General features: G+C 57.4%; 1 protein-coding gene across 1 annotated transcript in view; it reads left to right on the top strand.

Moving 5' to 3' along the window:
• The first annotated feature begins 59 nt into the window (after positions 1-59).
• LOC113202102 (sonic hedgehog protein) overlaps positions 60-14,440 on the top strand; it is a 32,697-nt gene continuing 18,316 nt past the window's right edge. The window contains exon 1 of the mRNA XM_026416171.2: positions 60-622. Within this exon, the coding sequence (XP_026271956.1) occupies positions 317-622 (306 nt within the window). The 5' untranslated portion in view covers positions 60-316. The remainder of the gene's footprint in view (positions 623-14,440) is intronic.

The following is a 14,440-nucleotide window of genomic DNA, read 5'->3' as shown; positions in this document are numbered from 1 at the left end:
GGCGGGGCGAGGTGCCGGTGGCTGGCGCTGGTCGCGCCGCCGCCCGCTCGGCTCACAAGTCGTGGACGCGCCGCCGAGCGGGCAGGAGAGGAGAGGAACGGACGACGAGTCGAGCCGCGCGACGAGACGAGCCGAGCCGAGGGGAGCTTCCCCCCCAGTCAGTGTTGTGTTGTGAGCAGCAGTGTGTATCAGCCGTAGCGGTGCGTCGCCGTGAGTGACGAGAGAGTGCCACGCGAGAGTGTGCCGCGAGTGATCGAAGTGTCCCCAGTGAGCAGTGCGGGAGCATGCGGCGCCAGCCCGCCACGCCGCGAGTGACATGAGGGCGCGGGCGCTGTGCCTCCTGCTGGCGCTGTGCGCGGCCCTACCCTCCCCCCTCCCGCTGGCCGCGGCGTGCGGCCCCGGCCGGGGCGCCGGGCGGCGGCGGGGCCCTCGCAAGCTCACGCCCCTCGTCTTCAAGCAGCACGTCCCCAACGTGTCGGAGAACACGCTGCCCGCCAGCGGGCTGACGGAGGGCCGCGTCACCCGCGACGACAAGCGCTTCAAGGACCTGGTGCCCAACTACAACCCGGACATCATCTTCAAGGACGAGGAGGGCACGGGCGCCGACAGGCTCATGACGCAGGTGAGTGACTTTGTGTGTGTGACTGTGTGTGTGTGTGTGTGTGTGTGTGTGGCGCAGCCCGGGCACAGCGCAAGCGGGGCAATGACCCGTCGACTTTGACAACTGCAATGTACTCTGTGCTGCAAGCCGTGCTCATCCCTCACACTGTGCTGTGAGGTGGTGGTGGTGGGCGAGCCCCGGGCTGTGTGAACCTAACCTACCGTTTTGCAAAAAGGGAGAAAAAAATGGGTCTCCGTGTGGCTTAAAAATAATCGCTTAATTGTTTTAACTCGCTTAACAATTTCAAGTTGGGTGAAATTTTGAACAATCGTCGAGAAAAAGTTGTTTTAGCTTTTGGGCGGCGCTAGAAATTGTGTGAGAATGAGTGGCTTATTTTTGTTGAACAAACAGGACGGCCTCAGCGCGTCGGCCGACCGAGGCGTCGCTTAGCTTTTTCCCTCTGTCTCATTTTGTTTGCATTTCCCGTCGGGCCAGCGCAAGGCAAACGATATTTACCATGAACTCTTGTCGCCCCGCAGCGGTAAATAGTTTTTTTTATATGTGAAAAAAATTGTGTTTCGTACCAACTGCGGTGGAATGTTTCGTTTTTGCTTTAAAGCAAAAGAATTAAAGTGAGCAGCAAGGGAAGGCGTGAAAATAAAAGGTGTGGAGTGTTGATTTCGCGAAAGCGAAGGCTTTGCATCTCATTTGGCGGGCGGGCGGGCGGATCGGACGGCGGCCCGGCGGAGGATATGTCTCGAATGACCGGGGCCCGTCTTGCGTCACGCCGGCCGTCACAACGCCAGTGTCACGGTGCCGGGGTCACAATCTTGTCACAACCTCCATACCTTCTCTCTCTCACACATTCTCTTTCCCTTCGGGTGGAATGCAAACAGATGACCCGAACTTAACTCCCCGCCGCTGTCAAATGAGTGACCGAGAGCCGTTCGTCTTCTCCGGTTACAATCTTTGTGTTTGTCTTGTGGAACCCCCCGAGTGGAGCCTTCTTGGCCTGCCGGAGCGGCGCCTTGCGCGTAGGTGTTTGTTGAACCGGCCCGAGTCAGTCGGGGCCCTGGGAGAGAAATCATACAGCACGACGTCGATGAAAAATCATCATCAGCGGCAGCAGTGGCAGCGGCAGCTGTGGCGATTCGGCAAGCCTCTGGCTTTTTAGTGGTTTCACCGGCATTATTGCGCGAATAACTCTCTCCCGCTCTTTCTTGCTGCGTCTGGTGCTGCGAAGGGGGGCGGGTAGCACGGAAGGTATCTGCCGTCGCCGGGCTGGCATCACAACAACGCATCCGCTGGCGGGTGAACCCGACACCGCCACCACCTCCACCGGCGCGGCCCCGGGCCCCGCCGCCAGGCTCGCCGGCCACGCTCCGCTACTCCTCGTGCTGCCTTCCTGGCGCTTGTCTGGAGGTGTTCGACATTCCGTCTTGACCCTCCCACACTGACACGCCGTCCTGTACTGTCGTGGGTGGAGGCGACCCTTTTTGATGGAACGGCATGGCAAGTGATGCTGCTTGCTGGTGGTGGTGGTGGTGCATGGTGCTGCTGCTGCTGCTGCTGCTGCTGCTGCTGCTGCTGCTGCTGCTGAGTCGCTGCTGCTCCCACCGGCCGTCGCGGCGGTCCCGGCAGATAAGGCCCGGGCGACACGACACGTCTGCAAACACGCCTCGTTATCTCCCCTTCAATAACTTGTAATTTATCTGAGCGTTGTTGCATGTGTGACCGCACCGCGCCGCTCCAGGTCGCGACACTGACCATATGCACGCCGTGTATGCGCGCCGGTTTGCGTCAATGCGCGTGTGGGCTTTATTGCAAATGCGGTTGTTTCTTCGCCGAAAAAAAAGAGGAAGTTAATGACTTCGTACCGGACACTTTTTCGCTTGCCGTGTTTTTTTTGCGTCCCCTTTGAGATGTAGCGGCCGCCCCGGCGGCCCCGCAGCTGCGGTTGGTGCTCCCGATCTCGTTCGTCGTCGTCGTCTCGAATCGATATAAATCGAAACGGTGTCGATGGTCAGGACTCCTGTGTGTGTATGTGTCCTTCTCCTTTACCAGTCGGGCCAAATCGAGCGTGAACACTGGGCGCATTGTCTGGAGTGGTGTGGTGCGGCGCGGAGGGGCTGGGCGGGGGGCGCGGCAGCCCGGTAGCACGGACCAACATCTTGTAATCAAATTATCCTATTGCTTTCCATTTTCCCCCCTAACAAGCCCCGTTCTGGTTGCCTTGTGTGTGGACGCCTGGGTGTCAATCAGAGCGCCAACAAGAGGCCCGGCCGGCCAACAAAGCGAGCGACGCGACGCGCGGAGTGAGCGAGAGAGAGAGAGAGAGAGAGCACCCATAGGGGCGCTGAATGGCCAGGGCGTGTTGACCATTGTGGCCAGCGGGGGCACCTAAACACTGCTGCTGCTGTTCGCGGGCTGCCTGCCAGCTCTGGCTGCCCGCTCCCGTCTGCTCGGGTTTTTGACACATTGGTCTCTAAACAAATCACACGGCCAAAGAAAAGGGAGAAGCAGCTACATGAGGACACGACTTTTGGGAAGGCTGCAGCAGCGGCGCTCAGGTGGCTTACCAGGCAGTCGAACCTTTATCCGCTGTGGTTGCGTAAGCTCGCTGACTTTCTCTCATCCAGCAGAGGCTACTCCGGCGTTGAGGTCAACAATAATGGTTAGTGCGGCTCCAGTTTGCAAAAAAAATATTCCAAAGTTGAGGCCGCATGGAAATTGGTTGGGGGTAACATTATTGGGGGGATGGATGGAACGCCTGCTACCATCCCACTGCACAAGGATGTCTAAAAGTCCTTCCGTTGGAATGTATCCCGCTGAGCCCCCCTCCCCTTTCCCGTTGCGCCTGGAATAAACTCCCGCCGCTATTACAGGTGACTAAACAGGATTAAATAGACGCCATAAACCGGACGGACCTCCCTGCCGAGCCGCGGCGGCGGCGGGTGTCTGCCCCACGGAAGGAGCCAGCAGCAGCGCCTCGGCCAGCGCCCAGCGGCGGGTGCCCGACCAGACAGGGACAAAGGACGTCAGATAAAGATCCGGCTTTAGAGAGGGAAGAGCGGTAAAGGTGCTATGAGAGTGTTGAGAAAAAAAAAACGAAAGAAAAACAAAAACAGCAGTAAGTGGCGAAACCAATCATTTTTGTGTGTGTCATTTACAAACGTTTATCTTGCACTTCTTTACATGCTAGTTTTCTTTCGCATTTCAAATTTAAATTAACATCATGTAATTCAAAGCAAAATGACGCATCAATCATTCATTCGTGCGAGAAACATCCGTCACTTTGCCGCCCAATCCTGTTGATATCCGGCTGAGGCGTCGTCCCCCTCCCCCTTCCTCCCGCGCCCCGGCTCGCAGTGTATCGAATCGTTTCCCTCCCCGGCTCGGCCCGGCATGGCGGGGCAGCACCACACACGTATGAAGAGGTGTACAAAATGGACGCCGGCTGCGGCCCGGGTCGGGTGGGGCGGCGCAGGGGCGGCGCAGGGGCGGCGCAGGGGCGGCGCAGGGGCGGCGCAGGGGTGGGCCCAAGGGGCTGGCTGGGCCGTTTGAAGCTCTACACACCGAGCTTGTGTTGTTATCAGATCACTTTTATTGACCCCCGGGACCCGAACATAATGGTACAAGATAAGTCCATTACGAATAAAATATGAGCCGCGCGGGGCTCTGGGTATAGAGGACCCAACACATCGGAATAAAAAAAGGGGTATAGGAGGGCTCGCGTGTGCCGTGCACACCGAAGAGTATGTGTGATTTGTACTTTTGCAAAAAGCGATTTGGGAAACAGAAACTTCTCCCGAGCCGTATGCTTGCTGAGGGGAATCTGCCTGGGCGGCTGATTAATGCTCAGGTGGGCTCGCTGGACAAGTGACAAGACTTGGGGGCTCCGCGATGCACCCCCCCCCCTTCCTCCCATCCCCATCACAGTGTTGACGCCTCCGTGCACCTGAGCAAGGGTTCCCCAGACAAGAGACACGGCCTCAAGTGGCTGCTAGTTTTTTTTTACTCCTTTTTTGATACAGGACAAATCTCCCCACCCTTTTGTGGGTTTCAATGTAATTGCATACAAGAACATGACGCCTATGTGATGTACTGCATCGCTAGTTGGAAGGCTAGACCATGGGCCTACGTCGGTGGAACATGTGCCCGTCAAAAAGCCGTACTCGCGGAACCGAAAAATGGGGCCATGAAAAGAAAATCGCGCTCAAAGAACGCAACGCCATAAAACTTTCGACCCGAATACCACATCATTATATCATTAATTCCGCCCTTTATTTTTATCCGCAATTGTATAATTATCGAGTGCAGTATATGGACTTTGCGCGCGGTATAAATATAAAAGTGTTTACGGCGAAAGGGTTACTGTTTGTTGTGGCCACATTGTTGTATACAGCCGCATCGTAACAGAGGTCCCGCCAACGGCAATCGCCCCCCCCCCTCAAAAAAAGGACGAGAGGAAAGAAGCGCACCACAATAACGTCTCGCGGAATGCGGCTTTTGATCCGGTAAGCCAAACGCGGGCAGAGGCGCCGGCGCCAACGCGGAGCGTCGAAAGCGACCCTGCACGGCGCGGGGTTTGCTCGAGTGCTGAGTGATGTTTTCATTTATGCCACTGTTTGTACTTCCTTTCTCTTTTGCTCTCTCTCTCTCTTGCTCGCTGACAATGTTTAGTCATGATCGCCGCAGACGCCGCTGCTCACTCCCCGGCGACATGGGGCGGGTCAGGGTGCGCGTCAGCAGCAGCAGCTGACGCGCCACGCTGCTGACGCTGAGCACGGCTCATCCGGGGCAAGGTCCTACAGTAGGTTGTGTCACTTGGGGTATCGTGCTCTGATTGGTTGACGGATCGTGACGTCACCGTCAGTACTCTCGCGCCGTAGTTCAAATAGCTGATCGAATGTTCACACAATTTCACTCACAATATTCATTTTAAGGAAAAATAATGTGGAGAATATCATTATTTTGTCCCCTACTTAGATATTGCACCACGTTTGGACTTGGATGGTCGTTCTGTAGCGAGATATGAAACGGATGACATCTGTCAGAATCTGCCGGCCACCGGTGCGAGAAGGGCGGCCATATTGGATGAGAGGTTAGGTTGACTCTTATCCGTTACATATCAGTACGCAAACAAACGATCCGGTTGAAATTCATCATTCAAAGTTTACCCACACCTTGTTTATGCCACACCGATGGTATATTTTTATAGTCTGTTCGGTTAATGACTGTTAAAATAAAATTGAGTTGACAGGTATTTTCAAATTTGGCGCGAGCGAACTGACGCTGACGTCACGATCAGTAAACCAATGAGAGCACGATACCCCAAGTGACACAACCTACTGTAGGACCTTGCATCCGGGGGGCTGTCAGAGTGTAAGGTGATCGGAATATCACGCGCGCGCGGCCTGACAAGTGGCCCTCCCCATCGGCGTGGCGCGGCGTGGCGCGGCCGGTGTGTCGGACAACTGGAACACCTAATCGGTACGCCCGGCCGCCTGGGCTAATGTGACACTAATGTGGGACTCATCTCCTCTCACCCCCTTCTCTCCCCCTTCTCTTCCTCCTCTCCCTCCCTTCTCTCTCTCTCTCTCTCTCCCTTTCCCTCTCTCCCTCTCCCTCCCCCCCTCTCTCCCTCTCTCTCGTGTCGCCCAGAAGAGCTTGCGAGGTGAGCTACTCTTTATATGTTGGAGCTGGTTTGCCAGTCTGGACCGGACGGTAGCGGGCGGGCTGTGTTGTTTCCCTCCTCTGGTTCCCACGACGCACCGCGCACCTTCAGCTCAGATCTCCGGACCCGGGGCCCTTCGACTACAGGTTTATTGTTTCAGCTCGCCCTCGGGTCGCGGCGCCCGGCGGCGCTCGATTGTCCTAGCGGGCTGTCCGTCCCTCTCTTAGCTCCGGTTGACAAAAGGCAGAGGAGCGGGCGGCTTGTCGGTGGCGGAGGCCGGGGGCCGGGTGCCAATGGCCAGAGCGTTCTCGCAAAGCGGACCGGGACGGGGGACCTAAATGAGGGGGAGGACAATCGGTGTATCGCAGATGTAATTATATATTTCTCGCAAAGAAAGCTCTGACCTCCGGACCCTATGAGGTCCTGACCTAAGGTCCACAAGAAAAAGTCACCCCATGCGTATTGTACATCGTGAAGTTGTATACGGTCTCTGCGGTTTGCCGTCCCCGACTGTCGTCCCCATAGCGACACATCCGGTTACACACAGCCGCCTACTTCCGACCTGCGTCCCTATGCCGCTGCCCGATGATACATCGGATGTTTCAGTTCTTCCCTGCTCTTTTGATGGTCCTGGATGGGTACCCCAGACCCACCATCCCTTCTTCCTCCTCACCTGGTGCGTTTGCTGTGACAAGAATGTGTGACGAATCGCCCCCAGCCTGTGGGGGAGGGCCGTTTGTTGGGGTCTACAACACCGGGACACGAGCGCTACCTGTGCGCGCCGCCCTGGGCCCCCTGCGGGGGCTCCTCTGTGTCGAGCGTGTGTTGTGGGGACACCGCGCCCCCTGCCCCCGGCCAGCCCTGTTGAAGCACCGCGCGTTTCCGAGAAATTCTCTAAATTTTGACTGGCAAATCTGTTCCGGTGCGTCGCGGTGACACTAACTGCCTGTGCCTATTAGGTTCGGGACCTCCTCCTCCTCCACCACCCCTACTTCATTTCGTCTTTCGACCTGGCTGCACGATACGCACTGTACAAAAAAAAATTGATTATATTATTATTTATAAATAATTCTGCTCAAATATGCCGTGAACTATTTTCCTACAATATGAAAAGTAATCATGATAATAAAACGACGTCGCGTCTCGCAGACCGTCGCGGAGCATGTACGCCCCGGAGGCGGCGGCGGCGGCGGCGTCTGCATTCCTGGAACCGACGCGTTGATATCGCCCTGGAAAAAGGACAAGAGGAAAAGAGAAGGGCGGCGTTGCATTGCACGGATGGCTTGCATTGCTCGCTGTGGAACATTTAAGGGGGGGGGGGGTTACAAAAGAAATAATTCGCCGCTTCAAGAAAAAACATCTAAATTTGTAATAAAATTAAGACAAAATTTTCATTTTGAGAACTTTTGGTAAAATTTGTACTTAAATGAGGCGAGGGTTTTCGAAAATTTGCACGGAGACAGGAACCTTTTAAACCCGCCGAATACGTCATTTTTAATTTGGTTGGGCAATTCTACTTTTCTACTACGCTACGACGAGTGTCCCAAGGGGGCTTCCCTCGCCTTTTCTCGTTTTTGCGAAACGTCCGTCCCGCTGCAGCAAAAGCGAGAGTGTCGCACGGTTTTCCCCAAAGGTGGAAGATGTAATTATTGCCGTGGGTGACCCCAGGGGTGAGTAACCCCAGCCGACTAGCATCCTCCTCCTCTCTTGGGGCAGCCCCACCTCCCGTGCGTGCGAGTGAGCGCGAGAGCGAGCTTGGCAGCCGTGAGCATAGGCAACCCCGCCGCGCACGGGTGTGTGGACTCCACACGGTGGCCTACCCGGTCGGGCTGATGGAGCTCCGCACTCTATTCGAGCAGCAGCGATGATGCCCTCTCCCTCCGCTTCTGCCTGCTGCGCGCGAGTTCCCCCCGCCCCGGGCCCGGCTCCCACTGTATACCGTTCCGTACGTTCAGGTTGTGCGAAGAGTGTTGTTGGTGTTCAGAGGAGGAGAAGGGGGACGTGGCAACCCTGCCGAGGCGCCAAAAGGCGAGGACTTGGCAACAGGGCGAGCGCCGTGCCGCACAGGGGCCTTACAGCGAAAGAGAGAGAGAAAAGACTCCTCTCTCTCTCTCTCTCTCTCGCCGCGCCGCCGTCGGCCCGCGGCCATCCTGAAACAGTAGAGTCGTGCTCCTGCAGATCATTGCGGAGGTGCGAGGAGGAGGGTGTGTGTTCCTGGCGGAGGAGAGACTCGTCGTAGGCGGCGGCGGCGCGCCGCACCACGCCCTGGAGCTCGACGGGGCGCTGATGGGATGCTGGGGCTCTCCGCCGGGCTCCGCCGGGCCCCGCGCCCCCACCGCGCCCCGCCCCGCCACGCCCTCCGTGGCCCGCGGCGGCCCCGCCATGCTGCGCCGCCATGTTCTCGGAGAGACGGCCCGGCCCTGGCCCCGGCCCCGTCGAGCCCACAGTGGCGCAACACGCTCCTGCAGTGTGTCGCGCTCTCTCAGCCACACCGTCAAGTGTTTATCCGGCATTCCCTGCACTTGCAAGAGTGCAGCTGAGGTGCATATGGCACCTTTATCTCTGAGTGTTCAACATGGAGGGGGGTACTCCAAGCTACAAGTTGAACAACATTAAGGTCATTGAACAGTTGCAAGTAGTGGCATGATACATCTTCACTCTGAATGAATGGGAATTTACACACTTGCAAGTGTGGGACGTTCACTTGAGTTTTCAGTGTGGGTGAATTTTCCAGCGAGTTTTTGTCGTAAGCGCTCGCGCGCTCTGAACGCGCGGGGCGTGGCGCGGCGCGGCCGACACGATCGGGTTTCGAGTAGCTTCCTGTCCAGCAGTCGTCGCCACCGTGTCCCAAGTGCTTGGTGGTCACTAGGAGGGGCTCTCTGCCGCCCTGGCCCTCCAGGAGGAGGGAGGGGAGGGGTTGGGGGCACTCTGTTCAATCCGCTTTGCCGTTTGTCCTGCCACGTTGACACTTTACACCCCCTCCGTCGGCAGCGCTTTTCCGCTCCGGTCGTAAGCGATCCCTGCACATCCTGCTGGACGGCAACAAACACCTTTCGCCCGTCAAGCAAACAAGACGAAGTTTACCCCCTTCGAACCCATATTTCGCACTGTTATTATAAACGACATGTCGCTTTGTGTATGAGTGCTCGTGTTTTGTGTTGCACCCAGGATAAAGTTAATGGGCTTTAAAAACGGAATCGCACTCATACGTCTCGCTCTCTTCAGCGAGGCGGGCTTTGGCAAAGCGTTGCCAACATAACAAACAAGGGTCCATTTCTTCCCTTTAATTTCCCCTTCCTTGTAGTTATCCTTTTTCTCACCCCATCTCCCGCTCTCTCTCTCTCACACACACACGGCTCGCCCGTGCCCCCGGCGGCGGCGCGCTCCTTGTATCGGTGTGTGTGTGTGTGTGCTCGTTAGTCTCACGTCGTATCCTATCGCGGGCGTATCGAGAGTATCGAAGCGACACGCTATACTCGCTCCTTCGCACGTTCTTTCCTCCTGGCTGTGGAACACCTAAGTCGATGCGGTTGATGTAGATTACCGGTGGAGAAATACTCGTCTGAACCATCAACGACTTTTCGGACCGCGAGGACATAAATTTGTTTCACTGCAAATTTGTGTCATTTTTCCCTTTCGCTGCTCTGAACCTATACATAAAAATCACAAAAATCCCGCCCAAAGTAAATCTCAGAGTTTATCAACAAAAATAAAAGTGTGGCTCCTGTTGTAAGGTTGAATCACCTCTTGCCCTCCGCAGCATCCAGGACGCCGCCACCGCCGCAGCAGCAACAGCATGAACAGCTTTTGGACGTTTCGGGAGTTCAAAGTAAACCGCCCTGGTCCTCCTCCTCCTCCTCCTCCTGGCCAACCGCGCCGGCCGGCCGGCCGGGTCTTTTGTGAACGCGAGGACATTCCTGCCCCACTCGGCCCCGCCACGCCCCGCCACGCCCCGGCGGCCCGAGGAGGTGGTCGCCGTGATGTATCTCGGGCCGGACAAAAAGTGGCATAATGACCGGTGCCCGTTGTCACTACAGCGCCGCGCAGCGCCCGCCCATATCCAATTAAAATAATTTAATGGTGTGCGCGTTTGCTTTGTGGCCACTCGGACACGACGGCGACGACGACGCTGGACCGCGCGGCTGAGAGAGAGAGGGAGAGAGAGGGGGGGGGGGAGATGTGGGAAAGAGAAAAGAGGTGAGGGACCACCTCCAGGTCTCGTCACCCTCTTTATTACCCCCCTTGTTTTTGCGGTGTGTTGTTTCGTGTCGTCGTGGGTCTTTACCGTCGCGTTACGCCTGCACTGCACCGCCGCCGCTGCGGCTCGCCGCCAATACGCCCCCGCCGGCCGGCTTTGCCCCTTTGCTGCTTCTGCTGCTACTACTGCTGCTTCTTTATGACTTTTCCTTTTCTCATTAGCGGAAAGGCGCCACCTACCGGCGAGGTGGGTAAACAGGCTGATCAAACTTCCGCCGGGCGCGGAGAGGGGCGGTAGGTCCCCCCCCCCCCACCTCTCTCTCTCTTTCTCTCTCTTTCGCTCACACATACATCCTCTCTCTTCGGAGCGAGCGCGCGCGCGCCCAGGTGGGAGAGCAAGACTATACAACACAAAGCCCGCGCCTGCAACCCTTTAGGTTGTGGTGTACCAGGAAGGGCTGCCCTGCCCTGCCGTGTGGCCCTGGCCAAGCTCGAGCAGCCCACACGGCATCACCTGGCCTTGGGCGTCTCTCTCTCTCTCTCTCTCTCTCTCTCTCTCTCTCTCTCTCTCTCTCTCTCTCGTTGCAGAGGGGGCGGTGATGTCCGGGGCGTGCGACAAACCCTTTTGACTAACTACAACGCGGCCCTTGTATGTTTATTACGAGTATTATTGTTATAGCCGACCCGTTGGTTATTACAACAGCAATAGTAATAACAATAATAATCATAACAACAATGGCAAACGAGTCCGCTTGCGGCCGAATCCATATAACGAACCGAAGCAGACGAAATATTATGATTGCCAAGGTGTATTAATGGTGCGCCTCTTTTGCACACTCTCTTGGCCGGCTCTTTATTTATTTACTTTATTTATATATCTCCCTCCCCCTGACTACAAATGGCGCACGGCCCCACCGCCACGCCCCGGCCGAGGCACATACCACCAGCACATACGTGCGGCATTGCTCGCATTCTGCCGGTAGAGCGGGTGGTACCCTCCTCCTACCTCCTGTGGGACCGCGTCCAATGGCGTTTGGCCGAGCGTTCGGCGAGAAAAGGAAGAGGCGGGTCACATTCGCGTTACAGCTGTAAAAGGGCTTAAACCGTCAGACCGCCAACCACTAACTTCCCCTCTCGAACCCCGCCGTCTCCTTTAAACAATGAGCTTCTATTGTCCTCGCGTTTGTATGTGCACGCGTGTGTGTGTGTCACCCGATCCCCCGTCTCATGCCTGCGTCAGGCCGATGTCAATCGAGCGACGCACAACACACACTCGCGGAACGGTATGCGCTGCTTGGCTGGCCGGCCGGCGGCTTTTGCAACCCCACAATGACGCCCCTTATCGCAAACTGACGTGGCGAGGGAGGGGGAGAGAGAGATAGAAAAGAGGGGGGGGGGAGATGTTGCTTTGCTTAGCCTTTTTAAGCATATTTGCCCTGATTGAGCAAATCGTCGTCTCGTCTCTCATATATGCTTCTGCTAAAAGGGGCAGCAGCCCTGCAGTGTAATGTGAGCGCGACGCTCTGCACGTCCCCTCGCTGCACGTCCCCTCGCTGCACGTCCCCTCGCTGCACGCCCCTCGCTGCACGTCCCCGCGCATACGCCACACCTGTTGCTCGCTTGCCGTAAATCAGCGGTGTGGTTTGGTTTCTCGCCCCTCTCCCTCCTCCCCCTCCTCCCCCGCCTCCGCCCCGCGACAATGGCCACCACCACCACCACGAACCGCGCCGCGCTCTGTCAGCGCCAACAATGCAAACAAGCTCGCGGCTAACAACGCGTAACAATGAGGGAATGACTCTGTTTCGAAAGGCCCCTCTCTTTCTTTTACCTCGCGCGGTAGCTGGCTGTCGCGCACTTACCGCGCTGCTGCTGCCACGTGGTTAATTTTCTCTGTTGTTTTTCTCCCTTTTATCGGAGCACGGTAATCAACTACGACTACCACCAACTCCGCGACCGACAAATTTTTGTTTTACAAGCAGATGCGCGTGCTGAGTTTACTTTATTGTATGCGCGTTGCATTTCGACTGAGCGGCCCCATCCCATCCCATCCCTCGCGGCCTCCTGCCCACGCACAACACTGGCGCGCCGTGTGTTGTCACTCCAGCGAGCTCCGGGCCAAACGGCTCCAGCAAGCTGGAAACATGTGAATGGCCACTTCGCACATCCATCACTACGGGTGTGTGTGTGTGTGCGTGTCGTGACAACGCGCGACAACGAGCCTCTCGCACACCATCAATAAAAGGTTTTTGACGCGCGCGGCGCGTCCCGTGGGACGGGCACGGTGTCGTCGTAGGGCGACGCGGGGCGATGCAGGGCGCGACCCACGGGGGACTTCCCTTGTAGAGAGAGAGAGAGAGAGAGAAAGAAAGCGGGCGCGAGATTAGTCATTTCTGTCTGTTGGGTAATATTTGGCAAAAAAAAAAAAAATAGACCAGTTAACCCCCCCTGTATGTGGAATGTGATTTGAAGATGGGGCTATACTTTCATCTTGCCATACCCCCTCTGGCACGTATCTACATATACTTCATTGGATTTGAATACGCGAGTGTTCGCCTGAGCTGCGTGTGCTGCTGCTGCAGGGCGCAGAAGAGACGCTGCCCCCCTCCCCCAAACCTCCTCACCTCACAGGTAACCGAGCGGTGCCTTCCGTTCCACCCGATTGCCTTTTGGCCATTCAATGGCGCTATGTAGTCCAAACGCGCGCGCGGGTCTCTGACTCATCCTAGGGATGCTGGTTTCGTCGTGGTTCCAGGACCATCGGCGCGTTCTTCCGAGAAACCTCGCGCGCCCTGGACGCCTGCCCCATTGTCGACCCCGCAGCGGCGCAAACGTGTTGAATGACGTTGAAAATCGGAACCTTCCACCTTTGTTGTTCAGGAAAAACTCCTCGAGCGGCGGGGAAGTGGTTTTGGTAGCAGTAGCAGCCACATCGTTGACACATTTTCCGCCCGCTGGCCCAGGTGGGCGCAGCTGCAGGTGCGGCCAGAGCGTGGGGGCTCGCGCGGCTGAGCTTGCAGGTGCACGCGCCCGCCTGGCTGCTGCAGTCGGCGGCGCCCCCCGCCAGTCTGGCGCCGTCGAGCTGTCACCGCCCTGCGCGTGAAATACCACCCAACCTCCGCCAACTCGTCTGCCCCGGATGCGGCGGATGGTCGAGGAGAGGTCCTTGTCCTTAGCGCCACCCTCAGCTATTTACACTCCTCATTGAGGATGGTCTGGTTCCCACACCGTCGTGGCGCGCCTTTGCACCTCTCCTCTCTCCCCGCACCTTTGCAGCCCTAAACACCTTGAATGAGCCGAGCCGAGTTATACGGCACGGCTGTATATTCCATTATGGTTTCATTATCGATCCATAAAGCGCCCCCATTGTCGCCCCCTTGTCCCTTCGCCCGCTGCGAAATGACGAACAAGCTATCGCGAGAGGAGAGCTGTGCGTTTGCCGACGGTTTTGTTATCATTCGCAAGCCGGCGGGGGAGGAGGGGGGGGGGGGCTCCCTTTACCTGTTGCCGGCCAGGTTTACGACCTGCCTGCGTGCCAAAGGGCTGGCTGGCAGGGCAGGCCCACAAGGACCTGTGCCGCGGTGAGGACCCCGACGAGGACCTCCTGAGAGGCGACAAGAAGAGGGAGGGAGGCGACCCTCGACGGTTTGGAGGACCGCGTCGAGGACTGCTCTTCTTGCTGCCGCTCTTCAGCACGCGTCGCCCCGAGGGGCGGGCCCTCCCGAGTCCTGCTCACTTATGCGGCGGCACGCCCGCCCGTGCTGTGCTGGCACCGTGCTGGCACCGCGCCTACCGCGCCGCGCCGTGCCGCAGTACGCCGCGCCCCGTGCGCCGCAATGCCGCGCGGTCTGCAGCCGCCATGCCACACCATACCGCGGCTACTCTGCCGGCGACAAATTATGGGACAAATTTGATTTATCCCCCGATAAAGGCTTTGCTGGGCGCCTGCGTCACACATTCCTTGTGGT

This window comes from Frankliniella occidentalis, unplaced genomic scaffold (genome assembly GCF_000697945.3).
Source record: "Frankliniella occidentalis isolate FOCC.00 unplaced genomic scaffold, Focc_3.1 Scaffold241, whole genome shotgun sequence".
In the NCBI taxonomy this organism is placed as follows: Eukaryota; Metazoa; Arthropoda; class Insecta; order Thysanoptera; family Thripidae; genus Frankliniella; species Frankliniella occidentalis.
Note: the sequence above shows the minus strand (reverse complement) of the source record. Positions and strands in the feature narration are given on the sequence as shown.